The sequence below is a fragment of the Chinchilla lanigera genome, unplaced genomic scaffold (assembly GCF_000276665.1).
Source record: "Chinchilla lanigera isolate Chin_1 unplaced genomic scaffold, ChiLan1.0 scaffold00096, whole genome shotgun sequence".
Taxonomy (NCBI): domain Eukaryota; kingdom Metazoa; phylum Chordata; class Mammalia; order Rodentia; family Chinchillidae; genus Chinchilla; species Chinchilla lanigera.
In genome coordinates this window covers 8,317,591-8,342,767 of record NW_004955497.1, presented here as the reverse complement: position 1 = coordinate 8,342,767, position 25,177 = coordinate 8,317,591, and the positions used below count along the sequence as shown (strand labels likewise).

General features: G+C 41.0%; 1 protein-coding gene across 1 annotated transcript in view; it reads right to left on the bottom strand.

Annotated features, from left to right (window-relative positions):
• Positions 1–25,177, bottom strand: part of LOC102017681 (microtubule-associated tumor suppressor candidate 2-like) — a gene marked incomplete at its 3' end in the record, with an annotated part of 235,319 nt that overhangs the window by 25,271 nt on the left and 184,871 nt on the right. Inside the window, exon 4 of the mRNA XM_005406382.1 lies at positions 18,383–18,623. Coding sequence (XP_005406439.1) covers positions 18,383–18,623 — 241 coding nt within the window. The remainder of the gene's footprint in view (positions 1–18,382; positions 18,624–25,177) is intronic.

Genomic DNA, 25,177 nt, shown 5'->3' with positions numbered 1-25,177 from the left:
AAGGGTTTAAAGTAAAATCAAGAAAGACTGTCTAAAATGTAGAAGGAAAACATGTAACACAGGTAATACTTCAGGAGATACAAAACCAAGTAATAGAAATTCCAAGGAGAAAAAGGGGTAGAAATTAACAAGGGAGAACATAAGATGATTGCCCAGAGCTGGAGTCATGAGCCTTAAAGTTTAACAAGTGCTAAGCAAGATAAATGTCTCTTCTTTATCTGACACAAGTGCTGGTGCACATACGCATACCTGTGTACAGATAGGCGCACACACACGTACACACATCTGGACTAACGGCAGTTTCAAAGGAAATAACCACAGATGCACTCCAACAAAGCAAACAAGTAAACCAGAGAGAAAGATGGGAAGTTCCAGAAAAACCACACATGGTTGAGAAGGCAAACAGAATCATGAAGTCCCCAGCAGGACGCACAAGGAAAAGCGGGAAAGGGCATCTCGAGAGAATAACAAATCTCAGGACACAGCCAGGGTCCAGTACACATTTACTGCAGGGCTCCTCTCCTTCACTCCCATGTGGGGCTCTACCTTCCCAAATCACTCAATACTCTCGGTGCTCTCCAGGTTGGGAACCTGGGCTTGGAAGTCATTATTTTAGAATAAGAAAGAAGGGGGAGGTGTGCGTAAAGATAAGAACACATTCCTGTGTTAGTCAGTTTCTCTTTACTATATCAAAACACCTGAGATAATCAAGATTTAGTTTGGTTCACAGCTTTAGAGTTTCTAGTCCAGGACTGGGTAAACCTATCACTTTTAGGCCTCTGGGAGCACACCAGATGGCAGTACTAGGGAGAAAGTGCTCCCTTTGTGGCCTGGGCAAAAAAAAAAAAAGAGGAAGAAGAGGAAGAAACTGGAGTCCCACAGTCCCTTTCAAGGATACCCCCAGTTACCTGTGAGGTTAACCATAAGGACCTGCTACTTGGCTCTACCTCTCAAAGGCTGCATCACCTTCCAATAGCACCACACTGGGGATCAGACCTTTAGCATGTGGACCTTTAGCATGTGGAGGACATTCAAGATCTAAACTATACCAACTCCCCTTCCATTATGTAAAATCAGGAAGACAGTCTTTATACTGGATATGCATATACACTCAGAAACAAAACAAGCATCTTGAATATCCATATCTACATAAGGTCAAAGATAACAGGAGGAAAAAATTTGGATTATTTATTCTCATCTTTACTGTCATTTTGAAAGGTAAACACAATTAGAGACAGATCAGCTAAAGGGGCACACCCCTCAGCTAAATTCCATAGAATTAGTAATGCCTCTTCACCATGAAGTTGACCTAGAGCTGATTTTTTCTTTCTTTGTTCTTTTCCTTTCAATCTATTCTGATGTGAACTTAACCCACAGGATCAGAAAGGTGTAATGTGTCAACTTGACTCATCATGAGATAGTTGGTATCTGGTTTAAATACTATTTTTGAGTGTGTCTCTGAGGATATGCTCAGAAGAGATGAGCATTTGAATTTGTGGGCTGTCCCTCATGTGAGTGGGCAGTATTCAATTTCTTGAGAGCCTGAGGAGAATGAAAACTTCATTCTCTGCCTGACTTCTTGCACTGGGACACCCATCTTTTCCTCCCTCTTTTCTCCTGGATCTCGGGTCTTCAAAGTACACCATCAGCTCTCTGGGGTCCCCAGCTTGCAAACAGCAGATTTTAGAGCCTCTCAGCCTTTATAGTCAACATAAGTAAATCATTTTAAACAAATTTCTAATTTCCTGTTGGTTCTGTTTCTCTGAAGAACCTTGACTAATACAGTAGGCTAGTGAAGTCGACCTCCTAAAAGCCATTTACGTCTCTCCATGCCTGCCTCTGCCATCACCTCACTGGGCTATACTTTCTGGTATCTTGCAAACACTCTCCCAAAGGGTCTTTGCCTCCAATCTTTCTTACCCCACCCCATTCCATTCCTATTATCAAATTTCAACTGACATTTCTAAAAGCCAAGTATGATTCTATTAAATTCTTGATCGAATGCTTTGATGACACCATCTTCCTCTTAGGAGAAAGGGCAAACTCCTTAGCAGTGTTGTTATTATCATTTCATCTCATTTCTCAGCTTTCCCCCAACACTCTACATTTCAGCCACACCAATCTTCACATTCCCTCAGCCTGGAACACCTTCCACTCCTTCCACTCCAGACATTCTGTATCCTTCACCTTTACACCTCCATTCCTTTGTTCTTCACACTAAGAAACTCCCTTGACCCCACATGTGGTCATACTCATCTCCTATGGCCTTCTGGTCTCTGAGGACACTGCCATCACCGCACTCAGGCACACTGTATCACAATGCCTGCAGAACCCTTTCTGTCTTGTTTATGGCTGCACCTTCAATGTCCAGGTCACTTTGACACACAGCATAAATATTTACTAAGCGTACAGTGCTTGCCTAATGAACACTTAGTATGTCTCTGCTATACCCCAGGGCCACCAAAACTGGGTCTCCCCACCTGAGCTTAGGAAACCTGCACTGCCGATGTTCTTCTAGGCAGTGGTGGTGGACCTATGAGATGCATGGTATTGTGTTTTTCTTTTAAGACAAAAGATGTCAATATAGAGTTATCTTTTCTAAACTAAAACATCACTATTCAGGTTTACTTGCAGTGTTGGCACTCTACAATAGTAAGTGGGTTTCTGGTTGCAGTTTGGCAACTGTCTCTAAAAGGTGCACCAGCACCGCTGTAGGCAGTTAGCACGTTCAGTTGTAGTGAAAATAGACCAAAGGGAGAACAGCTTTGTTTGCTCAAAGCACAATGAAAATATAGTTGCGGCCAATGTCCATTTTGACAGTAGGGAAGAATAAGGAACGTTGAGATACATATGCTAAGACAAACACCAGGGATGAATTGAATAGTTCTCTTGAAGCATCCAGGGTAAGTCCCAAGGTCACGTGGTATCCTTACGATGCCAAAGGAACTTTAAATAGTCCATTTTATCTTTACCATCCCAGTAATTCAGCAGTCTGTCCTATAGGGATATTTTCTCATCTGATTTAACTTTCATTAGTTGATGTCATAGCGAAGTGGTATGTATAAGCTGCCAATATATTCTCCTCATTCTCAGCACAAGAATCAACACTTTGTCCCATGTTTTTCATAGGGTTCTCATCCTTTGTCTTAAAAGAATCCATATTCCACTTATCTCCCAAGACTTACCTTTATTTCAATGTATGCTCTTTTTTATTTTAATGTAAATATTTAAATGAGGCATAAAAATCACTCTTACTTCTGTCCAAAACAAAATTCCATAACAAAATAACTAGACAATAGTGACAGACAATATATGGGGTATCCTGATTTTAAAAGAACGATCTTGATTCCGCCATTCACAGGATCTTCCAGAGGACCCTGTCTAAGAGTCATCACGGCCACACTTGTCGGCTATCTCTCTCCACGGGTCACTGTCTTGCTCATGTTTCAAATTATTTCCAATCTCCCCCACCCACTATAAAAATCAAAACAAAATCTAGCCCAGCTTCCCCCCGCAACTAGCGCCATGCCTCTGTTCCAACAGCACACTTTTAGAAACAGCAGTCTATTCTCATTGCTTCTAATTCCTCACTTTTCCCTCTCTCCTCAACCCACTAATATGTGGCTTCCACCCCCACATTTTACTAAAACAGTTCATTCAAAACTAGGTCACCAAATGCTGCCTGATTTCCAGTCCCAACAGCCTCTTTGCATTTTTGCTTGTTTTCTCCTGTGAGACAATTTTGACCATTTTCTACTTTGGAAACTCCCTCTTCCTTACACACATCCACTGCATCTTCCTGGTGTCTCCTCACTTCCTTGCCTCATCTCTTGCTGACTTTTCCCTTCAGTTGCCCCTTAAATGTGGATATAAAGCTCTCCCCTTAAATGTCTCCTTATTCTACCCTTCATTTCTTTCTCTGAGCCTGCTCATCCATTCTCACAGCTTCAACTCACATCTCTGGATAAGGGCCCCACACCTGTATCTTTGCTTGAGGCTTTTCTTTGACATTTTAGAAACTTACATTCAAATGTACACCAGGAACCTCAAATTCTGCATGAGTCAAGTAACTATTACCACGTTCAATTCTTTGAAACATCCCCTAGCTATTCGTACTGAGTGATTCCCAGAAAGGATCCTAGTTACCCCTGGTGACGGCTTCTCTCTTTAACAAATATATATTCCACCTTTACCCCCTTTCAGCCTGGAAAACTAACAATAATAAAAAATTTAATGTTCAACATCATTGGTCATTTGAGAGATGTAAATAAAAACAACACTGAGATTCCATCTCACCCCAGCAAGAATGTCTGTCACAAAAAAATCAATTGATAATGATAAATGTTGGCAGGGCTGTGAGGAAAAAGGAACCCTTCCCTACCGCTGGTAGGAGGGCAGACTGGTGCAAAGACTGTGGAAATCAGCGTAGAGATTCCTTAACAACTAGGACTAGAGGTCCCATTCAACCCATCTATTTCCCTTCTGGGTAATTTTCTAGAAGATTTTAAAACATCAGACCACAACAATATATGTATACCCATGTTTATGACAGCACAATTTATAGTAGCTAAATCTTGGAAACAGCCCAAGTGTCTACCAGTGGAGGAATAGATTTTAAAAAACGTGCTTTTAAAAATATAATGGCATACTCAGTCATAATGAAGAATAAGCCAGAGATTTTTATAGGCAAATAGATGAACCTGAGACCATACTCATAAGTGAAATAAATCAGATCCATATATGTAAACATCGTATTGTTTCACTACTGTGAGAAACTGATGAGTTAATAAGATCCAAAATATACAATAGATATTGTCAACTAAGAAACTGTGATGGGGAAAATGGGAAACGAACAAAGAGAAAAAGAAAAAATACATTTATACACAAAATAGTTAAGATCGTTATACAGCCAATTTCTCTTAGTTCACTGAAAGGAAAGGTGTGTGCTAATATTGTTTGGACAAGACATCATGCCTATATCTTGTACTCTGAATACTATGAAGACAACAATACACAATATATTAATTATTGTAACTCTCCTACTAACCTGTTTTAAAACTGTTTTGTTATTGTTATATTTTTTCCTCTTTAAAATAAAAAAAAAAATTATCTCATGCTTATACTGTGGTAGCAGTTTCCTCACCGGCCTCTCTGCCATTATCTGCACCATTACATTACCTCTTCAAATTATACAATTATGTTAATTCTCTATTTAAATTATTTAAAAATCTAAAGGTTTCCAATTCCCATACACACACGTACACACACACACACACACACACACACACAATCTGGCCCTGCCTTATCCATCTGGTTTTGTTTCCAGTGACATCCAACCCATGTACCCATCATCCACCCACAAAACTGGAACCCGTTTCCTAACAAAGCCACAAACACCCACGTCTCTGTCGTGTTCTTCCCACATGGAGCTCGTTCTTTCTCCATAATCATCTATCTGTTCTTCCAGGGTCAGCTCCTCTAGAAAGCCTCTTGCATTTTCCAATCCAGATAAGCTGCCCCCTCACATTTTTCTTCCTCTAATCATTGCAAAGCTAGTGCTGGGCCCAGGTTTCCTGAATGAGCTCATGCATTCCCAGCCCTCATTCTTCTGAGCTCTGCTAAAATATGAAGAAGTCCAGAATGTCCCGATCCTGTAGAGCTTTACCCAAAGGATTTCATGTGAATATCCTTTATGGCTATTTAATGCATTAAAACTTGAAACTAGTATTATTATACAAATAAGAAGATTCAGAATTATTTGGTGTGTTGGTACCAAAAAAGGCAAAAGTCACAAGGGAGAAAATAACGTTGCCATTTCAGCATCCTTATACCAGAAATAATGCACATATCCTTATACTTTGCTACACTTCTAACAGTAACATAACCATGCAGGTTGTACTCATTTAAATTGTTCCAAAGAAACTTATTTGCTCTTCAAAATACGCTGATAATTTCACTGTCTACATTTCAAAGTTTGGTAGGATTTGCCCTGCTTTTTAAAAATCACCAAAGAGGAAAGTTTACACAGTATTTCAAACTCAAAAATAAAATGCATTTAATATGCAGAATTCACAAGAACATTATGGGTAAGATGAGGAAAGTTAAGGAAGTCCGAATTATAGGTAAGTCCTAACTTTTCTTATCAGATGGAACGTCTCTATTTATAAACTATTATCACCCATTCATTAAAAACATCTGACAATTCAATTGCTCTTATCAAGACAATATTATAGCTCTTTTCCTGCACTGGTTCATACAAAAACATGATGCTGAAAAGCACTGGTGGGTATATTTATTTCAAGTACTTTTCTCACACACACAAATTATATCTTCCTATCCTATACAATGTATATGTTATCTCATACCAGACTAAAAAATTGATTCAACATGAATCATAGGCCTGAAGATAAATATAACTACAAAACTTCTATGAAATACAGAAAGAAATATGAGACCTTGGGTTGATAAATTACCTTGCTAAGAAAAAATAATCATTAACCATAAGCAAAAAACATTATAAACTATACATTATCAAAATAAGACGTTTGCACTTTGAAAAACACTGCTAAGAAATGAAAAGCCAAGACAAACATAGGATGGATACATTTTCAAAAGATACATCGAAAGGAAAACTTCTGTTCAAAACATATAAAGATCACTTCTGTCTGAACAATATGAAAAACAACCACATTTTTAAATGGTCCAAGGATGTGAACATATATTTCTCCAAAGATGATAAATAAGAATAAACATATAAGAAGATATTCAACATCATTACTTATTAAAGAAATATAATTCAAAACTATAATGAAATATTACTGATTGCTTACAAAAATGGCTACTATACTAAAAGACGAACAATATCAGATACTAGTAAGGACATGAAGTAACTGGAACTCTCAGAGATCAATCATAGGAAATCTGAGACAGGAAAAACACTTTGGAAAATAGGTTGTCAGCTTTGTATAAAATTAAACATACACTTAAATATATACAGAATCCAGCAATTCCATTCCTTTGAATTCGCCCAAAGGAAATGAAACCATATGTCCACAAAAGACCTGTACACAGTCACAGTACCTTCCTTTGGACCATAGTACCTTCCTTTGGACCATAGTACCTTCCTTTGTGTGTATGTGTATGGTATGTATGTGTGTCCATACAATACGTATCAACAAAAGCAATGATTTGCAAATGCATGTAACATGAGTGGATCTCAAAAATATCATGCTGAGTGTAGATATTAGACATAAAAAACTGTATGCTCCATATGATTCCATTTATATGACAGTCAACAAATATAAAATATAGTGATACAAAGACAGTCAGTATTTGCCTGAAATTGGCAATGTCGTCAGTGATGGAAAGCATCTCTGTCACTGGTGTGGGACAAGGCACATGCATCTGTTTAGGTTTAGTCTTTACTGGCAAACCTCCCAATACTGTATCCTACCTATTTGCTCCAGGGGAAGAGGGAAATGGGCCATCCATTCACAGCTGAAAGGCAATGTTCTGTCATTTTGCTGTTTAATAACATGAACTGATAACCACACTGATCTCCATTTTAGTACTACTTCTAAGAATGACTAGATTTCTGATCTTTTGATGTTATTCAGTCATCCTGAGCTTCACCTTTTTAAAAATGTCCTTCTCTGTAGGACAGAAAATAACAAAAGAAAGTATCTCAGAGGGTCGTTTTCATATTACACAAAATATTGTTTTATACATCAATAAGCCTGCCAGTTTATAATTAATTACAATTAATTATAATTAATCTTTATAATTACACCTAGATTGTCAAGAATAATTCTGTATATAAGCTTATCCTTAAAACAAGTTATTACTTCTCACTAAGGCATGTCACAGTAATTCTTCTCCCTCACAGCTTTATAATAAATATCTTTTTAAAAATAAATAAGTATTTTTCACCGCTCAGCACAATAGCTTCCTTCCATTTTTCTTCCAAACTTCTGTGAGCAGTAAGCCACTCAGATACTTTGTCCAATTTTCTGTTTTGTTCATTTTCCTTACTTATTCATTATTGCTTTTCTTACTTGTTTTCTAGCTATTTTAATTTTCTAACAGCTAAGCAAACAGACCTAGGAAAATGACTAAAGATAATATTTTGCACATTCACAATGATAGGACAGAAGTGTCAATTACCTAAAAAATTAATAATTCTTTTATGACCCACAATGTATTTGGGTACAGCTGACAGTGCTATATCTGTTTGAGGCATAATCAACACAGAAGCAGCTTTTAAGGAAAATCTGCACATTAGTTTGAACATCCCAAATTAGTGTAAATATTTTCTAGTAATCCTGATCAAATTTCACCTTGTCCTATTTGCTATTTGCCCACAAGCTTGGGCTGACTACAGTTGGTGTCAACTTCCTTCTATCTGGATAACGAGGCACTGTCCCTATTACTCCATGTAAATTGGTCTTGTAAAGATAATCAATAGTTTCCATGCTGCAAAATTCATAGATCCTTTCTCTGCCCTTACACTACCCAGTACCCTCAGTGGGCTTCAAAATTATTGGCCTCTCTGTGCATTTTTCAGATATTTTCTTCTTGTATCTTCTAGGACACCCGTCTTCTGATGTGCCACCTTCTTCTACTGCCTGCCCCTCCACACTTTTCTCTGCTAGATATCTAAGTATTGGAATAGTGTAGGGGTCTATCCCAGGATGTTTCCTTTATCTAGCTGCATTCCCTTGACTTTAGTTAGCAGCCAGTGAACCCCAAATTTCAATCTCTAGCCCTGACCTCTCCTAGAATTACAGCTCACATATGTAGTATGGGGTAACTGCCTTAGAATTTTCAAAACAGAACTCTTCATATTTCCTACAAGGCATGGTCTCTCCTTTCATCCTGGACAGTCAGCCTGGTTAGTCATCATATCCATCTTGCTACTGAGACTAAAATTCTAGAAGTTATAACTGGTTCTTCTCCTTCCCCATTACCCACCCTCAGTGTCCTATCAATGGGCTCTGCTTCCAAAATATATCCCAGCAATTCCAGCTATTTCTCCTATTTTATCAGGTGTTACTAGCCACCTTTCACATAATTTTGAAAGCTCCTAACTGGTCTCCCTGCTTCTACTCTCACCTCTCCTATTCTACAAAGATGACCCAATTGGTAAAATAAAAATTGATTTAAAAAAAATTAGATCACGTTTGAAATTTCAGGGGTCTTCCATCACATTTAATGCTTTACCTGGGCTTTGGGACCCAATGTGATCGGGTCATCACTCGCTTCCCTGCTTCCTCCCCTGCTATGTACCTCTCACTACTCTACCTTTGTGGCTGTTCTCCAACGATGCTAAGCTCATTCGTATTCAAAGGCCCTTGTGCATGCTGTGTCCTCCTCTGCCTGGAACACGCTTCATGTAGAGATAGAAAGACATCATTTTATAAGATGAAGGAGAGTCTAGAAAGAAGCACGTGGTGCATACGCAAAGATTTTTTAAGACATGAGGCAGAAAACCAGGGTTTCCTCATCTTTTCCCTGTGGGAACACAGCACAGGGCTGACCAGACTGCAAGGACCATAGGTGGCTAAGCCACGTCTGTTTGTTGCTTACTCTTGTGAGCTGGCCATAGGAGAAGGTGAATAGAAAAGACCCTGATTCTGGGCCAGGGTAAGTGTCAGGGAAGAACAGGAGCACTCCTGGGACAGCTCTGAGAATCAGAGATTAAGAAAGAAGCCCAGGGAAGTAGTCTGTGTAAGACGAAGAGAAGAAGGGACGTGAGATTTGTACAGTGGTTAGGAATTGAAGCACTTCTGTAAGAAGCACATATAGGTTGGAATTTCTGATTCTACTTGTGGCTAAAATGAGGTTATTTCAATGTCTGTACTAAGGTCAGCCCATCTGGGGAGCAGAGGCTGTTTAAGGGAGAGATTCAGTCTCTGTACCTCATTTTGAAGCATAACAGATAAAATTGAGGACTCTTCCACAAAATTTTGTCATTTGAGACTATATCAAGGAAGCAAGAGAATCAGTGCAAGGGAACGCTTCTGGGGTTTCCTAAAATCCCCGACCCCTGGAATGTAGATGAAGAGAGGGGCGGGTGTGCAGAAGTGGGGACTTATTTTCACACATCCACCCATGATGAAAGCGCTTTCTCTCTAGCTATTGCATGAGGTTCACGGAGGAAGGGACCAGGCTTGGTTCCAAGCTGGCAGGCACTCTGCTCCTCCAAGATGATCCTGAGGTTGTGTGTGTGAGGTACAGGTTTCTCTTTCAACCTGTGTTTCTCTCCAAGCAAATGAAGTTGACAGAAAAAAGATACTCATTTTAGAGCCTCCTGACACTGACCTTACTGACTGAATACAGGCCTGTGTTCTCATGCAGGCCTGCCTCCCTGAGGTCGTGTGGTGAAATGCTGAGCTATGGCCACTCCTGCCTCCTGCCTATCCACTCTGCCTGTTGCTTTAACCAAAAATTCCCTGTCTTGCCCTTAGCAGTGGGTACCCCACTCTGAGTGCTCCTCTGTACCTTCAGCTGAAGGTTTCCTCTTGAAGTGTTTTCTTATGTGACAGTCCTGCCTCAGCCCCGCCTTAGATATACAGACCGTGATGATAATTTTGGTTTTCGGCTCGACTATATTGACAGCTGCCTAGAGAACTGGTGGCATGTTTCTGGAAGTGTCTGTCTGTGAATGTGTTTCCAGTCAACCCTGGCATGTGGGTCAGCAAAGCGATTGGGCAGCCCAGGTCCTGAATGTGGACGGCACCATCCAATGGGCTGGGTCCCTGACGGAGGTTCATGAATGCTCATACAACTCTTCTCAAGTGGGTACATTTTTTCTGTCACACATGGACACCAAATTCCAGATGTCTCAGCCTTTGAATGCTGATTTGCAGTGGCTTTCCAAGGAGTTTTCAGGCCTTCAGGCTTGGACTGGTTCTGCACGATTAGTCCCCTTTGTTCTAAGGCTTCCGGTTTCTTGGGCCAAACAGCTACTCTATCCCTAGTTCTCCAGTCTTTACACGGCCTCTGTGGGATTACTCAGCCTATGATTGTGTGAGGAAATCCACCAGTCCACTCTTATATATATCTCATAGACGCCCCCCCATATATGTGTTCCTCTGGAAAATCTTGACTAATACAGATATTTGATTTAATACAATGCTTCCACTATTGTCTTTTTTTTCCGATGGTGGTAGGGGGGGCTTTTCAAAAAGGAAAATGGCCAAGACTTCTTAATTCCATTTTAAAATCACTTTAAAGGAAAAACTAGAGTTCTTGAAGAGAGAGAAGAGTCACAGAGATGCCTTTAATGCACCTTCATCGGATTCTTTGCTAAGCAATCCAGTCACAGGACTCGGTCTGCATACAGGACATTTGGTGCGCCGGAGAACGCTACCCAGCTAACATCCTGCTAGCTTTACAGAGGTGCAGAACTTCAGACTTCCTGCATACACAATGCCATCACGGGCCTCCCTGCTACTGATGCTCCAGCACTGTCCCTGTTACCTTGTGTTGAAACAGCTAAATTCTCCAGAAAAGCAAGCCCAGAAGAAAAAAGGTGGTCTTGAAAATGGGTTAATTATGATGTAATACATGAATAAAATTTAAATTCATCTTGCCTCCTATCAGTAGACTTTCTTTGGCCAGAGTTTCAAAACCTGCCATGTATTTTTTCATCATAAATGGTACCATTTGAAATAGAAAATGCAACGAGCAAAGGCAGAATCAGCACACTTTTCCTTCAAGGCCCAGGGAGTAAATATTTTAGACTCTAGGACAAAATTCTGTCTCTATGTGAATGACTCAACTATGACAAATAGCCAGTAAAAAAATAAGTGTGGATGCATAGAATAATTTATTTCAAAAGAAAATAGGTGGCCAGCCCATAAGCCATAATTCTGAGGAACAAAAAATGCACAAATGTTGGTCTCTATCCTAATTTTATGAAATAAAAACATCCCAGGACAGTAAGAGCTGGCACAGCCAATTGACAGACATAGGCTAGGGTGGAAGCTTAGGAACACAAATAAAGAGACAGTCTTGAGTTCAAGTTTTGGCATTACGGCTTACATGCAGCACACCAAGGGATAAATTATTTAGCCTATGTTTTATTTTCTTCATTTATAATACAAAAATAGCTACAGTACCTAACTCCGTATTACCAGGAGGGCACTCCAACAGCATCTCTTAAGCACAATAATACTTTTATAGCAAAATGTTTTAATATGCACACGAAGTAAATTAATAAAAATATAAACATTTCATTGTTCAGCACATGCATTGCCATTTGTTATTAATTTGGGTTCTCTAGAGAAACAAAACCAACTGAATTATACATATAATAAAAGGGCACTTATGGGATTGGCTCATAGGAGCAGAGGCTATATAGTCCCACAGTGATTCACTGTAAGCCAGAGAGCCTGAGAAACCAGCAGGTGCTTGGTCCAAAGGCTGCAAGCTTCAAAAGAGAAAGAACCAATAGTGCAGCCCCCGTCCAAGGGTAAATGTCTAGATGCTCCCTAGAGTCAGTGATGTGAATCTACTTTCAAAGGCTGAAGTAGAGTGTGATGTCAGTGGATGATAGCAATAGGGAAAAAAAGCATCTGCTCAAGAATAGAGCTATCTACAGGGAGCTTCTTCCATCATGCGCTTTTTATTCCGTCTGGACCCCTAGCCAACTGGATGGCACTGCCCACATAGGGGCAGGTTTCTTCCACTCAGTTCACTGACGCACACCCTAATCATCTTTGGAAACACATTCACAGACACACCAGAGGGTGTTTGCCCCATTTTCTCAGCATCTTTCAATCCACTCAAGTTGACATCCAAAACTGACCATCACACCATCAAAGGAGTTATAAAATCTTTTTAGTTTCATAGCTTTTTAAATTTCTGAATTACAGATTGGGCAATCTTAGGATAATATTTATGGTTATATTTTCAATTTGTAATTGATTAGACCATTAACTACGTGAGTCTTGATGACTTTCTTACTGAAAGCTTGAGTGTTTAAAAACAGAGAAATTGGTTTTAATGTTGCCAAACCTGGCCATGTTCACTTGAACACACAGGGGATGCTTACTGAGAACTCGAAGAGTTTTTGTTCTCTCCACAGCTTTTTTAATTCTCTATTCCAGGGAACCTCCCTCCCTGCTGCTGGGTGATTTCTAGTAGGGAGAGCACAAAGTGGAAGCGGACTCATAGTGGTGGTCAGTAGGTGATGGTTGAGCACTTACGCTGCTGCTGTGTCATCACGGCTGGCCAGTTTTTTCTTTCTTTGTTACTCTATAAGTATGGTACGCAAATAGAGCCCTTCCCTTCCTGAGAGAGTTGGACAGTGAAGTCCTCTTAGCTCTAAAGTTAAGTACAGGGCCAGGGATATAGCTCAGTGGCTCAGCGCCTGCCTGGCAAGCCTGAGGTCCTGAGTTCGATTCCTGGTACTTCCCCAATAAAAACTGAAGTAGAACTATTAACAGTTTATGATGGATAATGACTTCAGCTCTGTGTTCAGTGGACCATCTAAGTCTGATGTACAATGAAAAGAAAACAGAGTTTGAAGAGAAAGAAAGTATTTATAGGGAAAATAAGGAAAAATTAGGATTTCTCCAGAAAAGAACGATGAATGTAGCTATTGCCAGAGCAGGTGGCTGGATGCTTAGGAGATTGCAGGGAAGTTATCCAAGGAAGAGGACAGCCTGCTGCCCAGGATCAGCTAAATGAGCTGGCCAGGCAAAGGTCATGGCAAGGTGCCAGTGCCCCGGGACTGAGCAGAACTGAGCCATTGGCTTCTGAAGCTCCCCTTCCCCAACCAGTCTCTGGAGTAAGAAGCTCTTGTTGTCTGACTGTGCATGCTGATGCACACCTATACTCCCAGCACTCTGGGAAGCTGATGCAGGAGGATCACAAGTTTGAGCTCAGCCTGGGCAACTTAGTGTCTTAGCAAGACTTGTCCCAAAGTTATTTTTTTTTAAAGGGCTGGGGGTGTAGCTTAGTGTGAAGGTCCTGGTTCAAACTGCAGTGTTGAAAAAACAAAGGAAGAACAAGGAGGAGGAAGAAAAAGAGGAGGAGGAAGAGGAAGAGCAGCAGCTAGTGCTGCTCTTGTCTGTTCCAGAGCCTCTGCCAGACAACCCTCCCAACAGTGCTAAAAAGGGGGTTTGATGTCTCCTACATCCCATGGAAGGGATACGCATCAGCTTTCCTGGGTCTCATGCTCTAAATTAAGACATCCAGAAGGAACAGGAATGGCAGGGTGCAGGGGGACTCACATGTGTACTTCTAAGGACAGAACTGAACTTTGAAAAAGTAACTCCACGATCAAATGTGTGAATACAAACAGGCCAACCTTAGAAGGACTCCATCTGCCTGCCTCTATTGGCTATGACATTTTTAGGCAAGTGGTATATTCTTGAAACCTTGAGTACTGCAAGACAAGTCACAACTAAGTTTAATTTTAGAGATCTGAAGTTTTTCCACATTTGTGCCTAGAGTTTTTCACGTGTTACATCATACTATTTCAAAAGCACAAAATTCAGGTTCACATCCAGTCTGTGCCTTAACAGTGAAGGTGCAGTGGTGATGGACCGCACTGGCAGCCCGGCAAAGGGGAGCGACTTGGCTTTAAACACCACCTACCTGCTCATGACTAGCACTTTTATATCTCTGTCTTGGTTACTTTTCTCTCGTTGCTGGGACAAAGCACCTGATGCCCAAAATGAAGGAAGGAAAGGTTTAGTTAGCTCGCAGTTTGTGGAGGTTTCAGTCCATACTTGGCGGGCTCCGAGGCAGAGTGGCACATAGCTCTGGGCAAGCATTCACAGCAGTGGAAGACAGCAAAGCAACAAGAGCAAAAAAGGAGGAATGGTGGCAAGCAGCCTCTTTCCCTCCCTCACACTGTATGCAAACTATCCTCCCCAGGGCAGTGTAGCCCTCACAACCAAGAATCAAAACTCTAAAAGCCCGCCCCATGACTGCGCGAGGATTTGGGGGGACACGCAGACACAAACCATAACAATCTCCATGCAGGTCTTGACCTCCAGCTCTAGTCCCAGAGAGCCAGTGCTTCATCTTGTAGCAGTGGAGGTGAACCATTCAGGGACAAATGCCAAATAGCAACCAAAATCCCACTTATTAATCACAAAGAGCCAACACTGCAATTAAATCTGAACACTGAGGTTTTAGTTTAGAAAAAACAAATTACAAATAACATCTTTTGCCTTAAAAGAAAAACAAATAACACACAAATGTCACAGGCTCGCCACCACTGTCCCACAGGTTGGCCAGAGGCACTCCCACCTTCCCAAGGCTGGACTGGGCGCCTCTTTGCTTGGCCCTCCATTCTTCTAGTGGTGCAAGCCTAAAACTCTGTCCTCTGCTTCTGTGACTCTTTTTTTCTCACAGCCCAAGTCCAGTGAGTGAAAAACTACTTTTTGCTTTGCCTTCTCAGAGTCTCCCACCCCTGGAAGGGCCAAGGCCCTGCCCTCACACCCGAGTCCCTGCACTGTCTCCTGACCATTCTCCTTGCTTTAGCCTTTGTGTCCTTATAATCTGTTCTCAACAAGGTATCCAGAGAGATCCCACTTAAACAAAAGTCAGGTCATGCTGCCACAACTCCAAACCCTCGAAAGGCTTCGTTTCTCACTTTGAGTAAGAGTTAAATCCATACAGTAAGGGCCCATGCAACCCCATTCCCCAAACCAACCTCCTCTCTACTCCCCCACCCTGCCTCTCTCCTCTCCACTCACTCTGCTCCACCTCCTTGTCCTCTATGCCACCTCAGGGCCTTTGCACTGGCTCCTCTTTTTGCCTGGAGTGCAATACCCCAGACATCCAAAGGGTCTCCCCTGCTTCCTTTTTGGATTGGTTTAAAGATCACCTCAGGAAAACCTTTTCCAACCACTCCAGCTAAAGCTACAACCCTTCTCCTCCTTGTCACACACCTCCTCCTCCCCTTCTCTGATGTTTTATTTTCTTCAATGCTGTTTATTTTTCCCAAAAGATGATATGATTCATTTAGTTATTTTTTTCTTAAAGTCTGCCTTCCACTCTAAAATTTAACTTACACCAGGTCAAAGATTTTTTTCTGTTTTCAGTACTTTATCCCAACTCCTGAAACAGTGGTAATAGCTCCTTTGTCCCCGAGTCACTACGACTGAGTGACTAAATCATATAATTGACTTGTGCTTGCTCCAACAACAAAAAAATCCATCAAATATGTACATACCGTGGGAACCATCAAAAATAATGTGCTTATTAAAAAAGCAACCATTAAGGCCACCAGCCATTACCCAAATAAACAACAACTCACAAAGTAGCATAATGGCAAGCAGATGAAAAATGTTTGTCTCCAGCAATAATAAAAGAAAAGCAATAATTGTAATGTTAATGTTCAATATAGGCAAAGAAATGGCAAGAAAATAGCACCCTCCAGAAACACTAGTACAAAAACAATCATTAGAAGCCCCCTAAAACATTAGTTGGCCTGAAAAATGCTATGCCTTTACCCAATAATTAACTTCAAATAATTTATCCTATGAAAGTACAAAGACAATTACATGCAAAATCCAAACCGCCACATTATCCAAAGTAACGTCAAATCAGCAGAACCCTACTGGCAGTACTCGGGAAGTGGGTAAACAAACTCTGATCCTGCTCCCCGTGGCCACTCACTCTTCCTATTTTCTCCAAGAGGCTGTCTTGGAAGCAACTCTATTGACCCCGTAAGACTCTTGCCAACTCTATAAGACTGTTTTCATTACAACTTCTCAAAGTATTTTCTTCCATGCTTCCATAATATTTATCAAATTTACAATGATATGTTCACCTTTGTGTCTACTTTTATTTTTTTATTAAGTTTATTGGCACAATTTAGACAGACATAGTGATCACATTCATCATAGGGAGTATGTACCTGTACATGATGTATCTTGTACCTTCTTCCCCTCCTTATTTACAACCCAGCCTCCCCTACTTTTAATCTTTCTTTTCTCATTTTTTTCTTTTTCCTTCCTATTCTACCAATTAAACTGTATGCTGCAGGGAGGCAGCAGCTCTCCGTTTCATTCATGGTAAAGTCCTAAATCCACAACTTCTAGAGCATAAGTATCTAAAATTTGTGGAATAATTCATATATCAACAAAAAATAGCAAAAATACTATACTCTTTAAAATATTTCTTTCAATAAACCAATAGAAATTAGTAGTGCCATTATCTTAGCTATCTTGTGTGTGTGTGTGTATACATACACATATATTTCCTCCCCTTCACAGTTAATGCTTAATTTTTTTACCAATTTTGCATGCTTATATGCGGTAATCTGAACAACTACTTTGAAGATAACAATATGCAGTATAACAAACATTGTTGAATTCCTATCATCTTGTTTTTCTGAAATTCAGTATTGTTTCTAATTCTTTTTATTATTTTTTAATCTCTTTGAAAATACTTCTGAAACATTTTGATCACATAGGAAATTCCTGCAATATGACATTTGTGGAACAAAATTTATACTTAGTGTCATTTCAATGATGGAAAAATACATTAGAAGATCTTCCATAGTATTAACACTAGCCAGGTGCTAAAAATGCAAGTATAATTTGTTTCTTCTTCGTATTTGTCTATATTCAGAATTTTATCATCCTGGGCTACCTTTGCCATGTTTGTCTACATCCAAATTTGTTTTACAATGGGTATGTATTATTTCTATAGTACAATAATATACTAATCACTGAGGAAACCGTGGGACTAGGGAAGACAGGAAAGAGAGAATAGAGGTGCAGAGAACCTCAGGGATGACCCTGGCCAGCACTGCAGAACAGGAGCGGAGGGCCGGGAAGGGCAGCAGGGCCACTCTGCAAGCATGTGTGATGTACTCAAGACGGTGATCAGACGAAAGCGTGAGGGACCCACTGTGATACCCCGGGAATCTGTCTCTGACAAACTGTAGCTCAAGGGCTGGCACCCAGACCCCACCTACTTTTGTAAACTAATTGCACTGAAATATAGCTGTTCACTCAGCCTAGTGCTACTTTCAGACTAAAACGGCCTTCAGGCTATAAATGACAGCTTCAAGTATTTACGACATAGATGACTAACTCATAAACTGTGAAGCAGTTCCTATCTGGCCTGTGGCAGAAAGTCTTTTGAACCTTGGTCTATGGGGTGTTTTAGAGAGGGAGAAACTAAGAAGCCAGGGAGTGGTGACAAAAGCCAACACTAAAGGTGACATGGAGGATGACACTATAAACAGATGGGTTTTCACAAATACTTGTATCTACTGACAGATGGAAGAGCAGGAAAAGGCTTCTTTTAAGAGGTAAGAAGTATTCATATTTTAGACAGTTACAACATTTTACATGATAACTATTTCAACCTACAGCAGGGAAACTGCAGCAATTACCGGACTCATTACCTGAGGGATCCGAAGCGTAGAGACTGGCAGCTGTCGCGATGGGTCCTGGCGGATGGATGGCGCTGGCTGAAGACCGCTGACTTGCGATCAGAATCCTGCTCTTCGCAGAGGGCAGCCGGGACACTGCTCCCAGTCCCAGCTGGGGCTTAAGGAGCATGGCTGATCGATAGAAAGTTGGGGGAACTTCATAATGCGTATAGGGAGGAGAACAGAATTCTTCTTTTCCAGAGTGGTCCGCCACCTACAATACAAGATGAGAAGCTCAGTCAGGAACTTCACAGCATAGTATGAGACTAACCAGGGTCGGGAGATCCAAGTTCAAACATCCACGCTGTTCCCACTGAGTTGCTTGACTACAGATCTTCTACTGTCTCTGGGCCCTGTGTCCTCATCTTGAAGTTGAAAACACACCTGGATAGTCTCTTAGGTCCCTTCCAGTTCTAGCAAGCTATATGAATCTGTATTTCCACTGGAGAAAAAAGAACTCACTCTGTAAGATTTTTCTACTTTCACTGTCACAAAGTAATAGGAATTTGAGACAGTGGTAGTCTTTAAATACAAACTGTCAAGAAAGCAAAGAAATAATTTAGAAAACATTAATAAAATTATGGAAGTTTTATTGTATTCATGGAGAAAAGGAGCCATGTAGTGGGTGAACTTTATCAATATATATTGTCCTTACCATCACAGGCAATGTAGAAAATAAAATATATTCTGTTATGGGAGAGATGGTTATTTAGAAAAATTAGAAAACTTTTAGGGCCTCTACTGTGTCTATATCATTAAGAACCATCATTAAAAATGAAATGCCCTCATCCAACTGTCTTCTCTAGTAAAGTGATGCTCTGGGGAACATCTCAGTAAGTTTCACTGGAATAAAGTTCTAGGGAAGAGTCTTACGGGCTGTTGAATTCATCCCATTTAGAACATGGTCTATATGTAGCTGAAGTCAATGGATATTTGTGAAACAAAGGAGTCCTGGCTCCATTCTTTTCTCAAAAATTTAACAATATTGTGCTTAAGAGTTGAGACTAAAATACAACTGATAAGTGCCATTTATATATGCCTTTGTAGTGTCACAATGTTTGTCCATAGCCCTGGTGTTTGTCTCGCGCCTCCCCCCCCCCCATAGTGCTTGGGACTGCCTTCAGGGCCTTGTGCATGCTATGCAAGTGCTCTACCACTAAGCTACATCCCTAGCCTCTTGTTTCTTATATTAATTGAAAAATGGGTCCAAACTACATCATCTATTTCCTTTAAGTAACAATGAACAAAAACATTGCTAGGAGAAATGTATGAAAAGATATAACCATTAATTAATTCTGCTGTAAATCACAATACAATTTTGTGTCACACTTCTATTTAGAGTCACAAGCATTTAACAATATTCTTTAATAGGGGCTACAAAAGCTTTGATCCAAGCTGTTGAAGAGATAATTCTTTAATTTGATACTCTTTTAGTGTAGAAACAGATAACACAAATTTCTCCTTAGAACTGACATTGTTGAAACAAAAAATTAGGTGTTCAAAGTTTTATTATAATCGCATGGTAAAATATGCATGACTGCTACAGTAGACAGACTGTATTCAGACTACAGCAAATTATACTCTCGTCAAAGAACATTCCACACCTGCTCTCTGATAAAATTGTTACCATTCTCTGCTTTCTCACTCTCTCTGGCTCCCTTCTTTTAGTCAAATACCTTCTACTTTTTATATTCATTTCTAATTTTTGGTGCTATAGTTCACTGCTTTGAGCAAATGCTCTCATGAGGAAATTAGTACCTTTTCCAACCTATGCAGTGAAGTTTTCAGGATTGCTGTATGTCGATCTCAGTAATTACTCAAAACCTTTGGAAATGGATGCTTATCAGAGGTCAAAACCCACTCTCGACAATGACTTCAACGATCTCAGTAACTTCAGTGTCTGTCGTTTTATTGCATAGTTTGTTGCTTATAAGAGCATAAATTCTTCAAAAAGGTGGAAAGTATACCTTAGAAGCCAAGTTTATGCATTTTTAATTAACCAAGGGAATCCTGCACATTCTTTTATTTCATGTTTACTACAGGATATACCAGACAACTGTGTTTATTTATAAACAAATAGAGATCAGCCCCAAATACTGCTGCTTGTCCTCCTTCTCCAATGGAGTATGTATTTTTAGAGAAATAACTTTGAAAGCAAACAAATGAATCCTACAGTTTCAAACGAATTTCTAAAATCAAAGGACACAAACAAACTCTTCTTGCACTGCCCCCTCTGCTCTGTGCCCTGACCCATTACCAATGGGATTGTGTGCTTGAGGCACAGGGTAAACATGGGGGCTTCACTGAGAAGCCACTGGGATAGCTGCAAGGAGAAGGGGGCCTGTGAGATTCAATTTTCTGTATCAGCATGGGTCAGGCAGAGTGCCCAGACAGTTCTCAAACACTATTTGTTTTGTGTCTATATGTCCACCCAAAGCCTCATGCAGTCCTAGGGTTTTCTCCGAGGTGGCTGAATCTAGCGTGTGTAACACTGGGATTAAGAGTGGGTAACGGCTGGATCAGTCCACTGATTGGGTTGGTACCGCCCTAACCCCAGCAGTCTGGGTAAGTTAAAAGGAGCAGAAAGAGGTGTGTCTTCCTCGCTTGTTGTTTTGCTACTTTCTGCCTGCCATGGCTTCTCCTGTGGCAAGCCATCCTACTTTGGAGACAGCTGACTACGGACTGAAACCTCTACAAACTGTGAGCTAAATAAACCTTTCCTTCCTTAACTTTGGACATCGGGTATTTTGTCTCAGCAATGAGAAAAGTAACTAAGACATTATTCTAGAAACAAACATTACTGCTGTGAAAGTGTTCCTTAGACGGAGTTAACATTTAAATTAACAGACCTTAAATAAAGCAGATTATCCTTTATAACCTAAGGTGCGCCTTAATCAGCTGAATCTGTGAGAAATAGACTGACTTCCCCTGATTTAAAGGTGATTCAGAATCAAACTTCAGTACACAACCTTTCCAAAGAATTTGGGCTACTGCCCTACCCTGTAGATTTGGGACTTGCCAGCTTCCAGAGTCATGGGAGCCATTTTTCAAAAATACCTTCATTTTTTGATATTTGAGACGCTGGTTCCAGGATCTACTGTGGATACCAAAATCTATAGTATGGATATTCAAATCTCTTATATAAATTGGTATATGATTTGCATATAACCTCTGTACATTCTCCCACATACTTTAAGTTATCTTTAGATTACTATTAATATCTAATACAATGTAAATACTATCTAGACAATTGCTAACCTATATTGTTTAGGGAATGAGGAGAAGAAAAAGTCTGTATATGATCAGCACACAAGTTATTTTTCCTGAATATTTCAATCTGTGGTTGGTTGAGTCCAAAAATACAGGGAGCTGAGTATTAGAAAGTTTCCCTCCGTATGCATGTATGTGCATATACAGGTGTCTCTCTCTCTCTCTCTCTCTCTCTCTCTCTCTCTCACACACACACACACACACACACTCCTATTGGTTCTACTTCTCTGCAGAACTTTGATCACCACAGTGCCCCTCACAGATGAGTGGACCCAGAAGCAGTCAGGGACAAGCCTTGACCTCACATCTGCATGCTGTGAAACACTACCTCCCTGTCTGCTTGCCCCTGCGTCCTTCTTTCCACTTCCCTTCATCAAAAATTAAAAGCACTCCTAAGTCACAGGGAGAAAGGGACCCTGAGATCTCTGGAGGGGCTCAAGAAGAGACCAGTGCATGTACTTCATCACTCTGGCCTGACTAGATCCCAGATGATCTCAAAAGCCACTTCCCGAAGCTCTTGCTGTCTGTGCTGATCTTCCATGAGAAGACACCCTTCCCTCAGGTGAGCCCTACTCTTGAATTCTGTTTCTAACTGTGCGATCTAACCAGGAGAGATCTGTCAATAACACCGGGAAAGCCCACAGCTAGTTGCGATTTTAAGACTTTCCTACTGTATTAAAAAATACATGGCTTCTGTAACTGAAAGGGATTTCCAATATAACTTGTCAGAAGTGTGTTCTTCTCCTAGAAACTGAGCCCATGGAGCTTGGGCACGTTGGTAGGGAGGGCAGCTTTCAGATCTCCCTGCGCTGAGAGGCCTAGCTGGGCTCCATCAAGCTGTAACTTTAGGAACAAATGGCCAAGGGCTCCCCCCACTCCCATTTTTGATTAAAGAGCATTGCCACAAAAATTCAGACAACACCACAGGCTGTGTCGAGCAGCTTGGACGAAGGGCCTCAGATGTTCTGATTAGAGCAAGAAATGGCCCCCAACGACAGTGGCTGACACCAGGAGGGCCCACCATATCATAAGGCTCTCTCCAAATGCTCAGAATCACTGAAGCCATACAACATCTGTACAGTCCTCACTTCTGTGAGACTGGGAGTAGCTTCGGAGGGAGGAAGGAGAGGAAAGAGTTTTGGGAAGATATGCGCATGATATTGCACTGATCTCAGCCTCGGAGGAATTATTCTTGGAGGGAGCAGAAGCAACACAGAGAGTGGACAGAAGAAAAATAAAGGAGGGCACAGAGAAATAATTGCAAACAGCAACAGGATTTTCACTTCTATCTCCAAATCAAGCTTCCCTCATAAGCATGTTTGGCAGATAGCAGGGCATGGTACACATGTCTGTAACCCCCGCACTCTGGAGGCTGAGGCAGGAGGATGACAGGGAGCTGGAGGCCAGCCTGGGCTATACAATGAGCTCAAGGCCAGGGTGAAATATCCTGTCGAAGAACAAACAAGCAAAGGATAAAAACAAGTGAGTTTGGCAGAGAAAAACCTGGGGTCTCTTCATGGAACTTCTGTGGTACACTGAGAGTTTAAGGAGTGTTAAGCAGCCTTGGAGGCCATGGTCCTGGGGGAAGGGCGGTCAGCTCCCAGAGGCTTCAGGAAGCATGCCTGACTTCCAGAAGAGCCCAGGCTCCAAGACTGATCTCAGCCTCGGAGGCCCAGGTGAATGAGTAGTTGGAAACTTAAAAATGACTCCATTTAACTCAAAAGCTGATACATAAAACTTGAATAGAGGGGTCCACTGTTAGGGCATGCCACTGCCTAGGGCTAGCCCTGAGTGTCCCCTGGTCAGCACATGCCCTTCACACTGGCCACTGTAGGAGAAGCCACTTACACACAGGAGACTACCCAGCCATGTACAGTGAAACCAATGCTGACTTCTGTGTTCCCAGGCTCTTTCTAGCCTGGGAAGGTGGGAAGCCAGTTACACTCACAGGGCTGGGGAAACCCAGAATTAGAACTCAGGGAGTGAACTATGTGATTCAGTGGCTGAAGGCCTGTCTTCAGCAGGGCAACAAAGACCATCACTGGGAACCCGGTGGGTGACTACCTTGGTCAATGTCTACTGCTGGGGCCAGATTCATGTTTTTCTCTGTGCTAGATTTGGATAACTTCCCCGTTGATTAATACAGGCTTTAATAATAGTTTGCAGTGTACTAGCTATTATTACTCTCCTATAGTCTTATTTTGAAATTTTATATCATGATTTTTATTATTTTTTTTCTTTTCTTTAAAATAAAAAAAAATTAAATGGAAAAATAGATAAATAAATAAATAAATGTATCAATACGTTCAATCAAGCCGGAGTCCAGCTTTGGGCTTATTGTACCTTTTAGTCTTGGTTTTCGCATCTCATGATATGAGTTGAATTGCTCCACTCCACTGCCATACAATATCTCTTTTTTTGTTTTCAGTGCTAGGGATCAAATTCAGGGCTTCACAAACGTTAGTCAAACATCTACCCCTGAGCAACATCCCTGGCCCTAAACAACCATGTTCTGATAGCTGGTATCATTCTAAACTCTGGGAACACAGTAGGGAACCACCTTGAAAAAAACCCACGCTCCTGTGCAATTTACATTCTAGTAAGTACAGGAAACAGCAACAAAGTACATGTCAGGGAAAGTTTAGATCCAGGAAGAAATAAACTAGAGTAAATTCACTCAGGGGAAGGTGGACGGACTGTTTCAAAGAGATGGCATCTGGACACAGGCCAAAGGAAAGAGAGGGAGAGAACCATTCAGATAACCAGGAGATGAGCGTTCTGACAAGAAGGAAGGGCAGAGGTCCTGGAGCAGCGGAGTGGGAGAGGAAGAATGAAAGGAACCCACAGTGGATGGCAGTGGAGCTATGCTGAGCACATCTAAGAGGCTGAGCCGCCCCATAGGTTCCTCTTCATGTCCCAGAGGCGATCAGGTAGAAGCTGACCTGATGTGCCATCCTTAGACGCCACCAACCTGGGCCACAAAGAGGGAGACAAATCTTACAGCACAGTATAGCTGAACAGCACAGGCCTGAGTGAGAATCTCCCTGCTCTTCCTGTTTTGTGGCACTAGGTGGGCGACTTCAACCTCTCCAAGTCCGTTTCTTTCTGCACGTGAGGACAGAAACTACAACATCAACCATCAGGGAATTACTCGATGGATTAGTGAAGACTGAGGATTGTATGTTATACATTATGCGTGCTCAATGCACAGTAAGTGCGCAACTAAGTGTCAGTAGTAATCATATTTATTAAAAACTATCAGCCCATGCCTAACACATTATCATTCTTCTTGGTCACTATGTTCTTCACGTGCATGAATAGAAGATTCTCCCAAAAAAGAAATACTACCAGTTAGAGAATAAGTCTGATCCATTTGAAGAATATATTTACTTTGGATTCTTCTTTGCTTTGACCTAGCTCCTAAAATAATTCTGGTCATGTATTTAAACATAAAAGCCAATCAAATAAATACTTATCTAGTTTTACATGTGTCATACT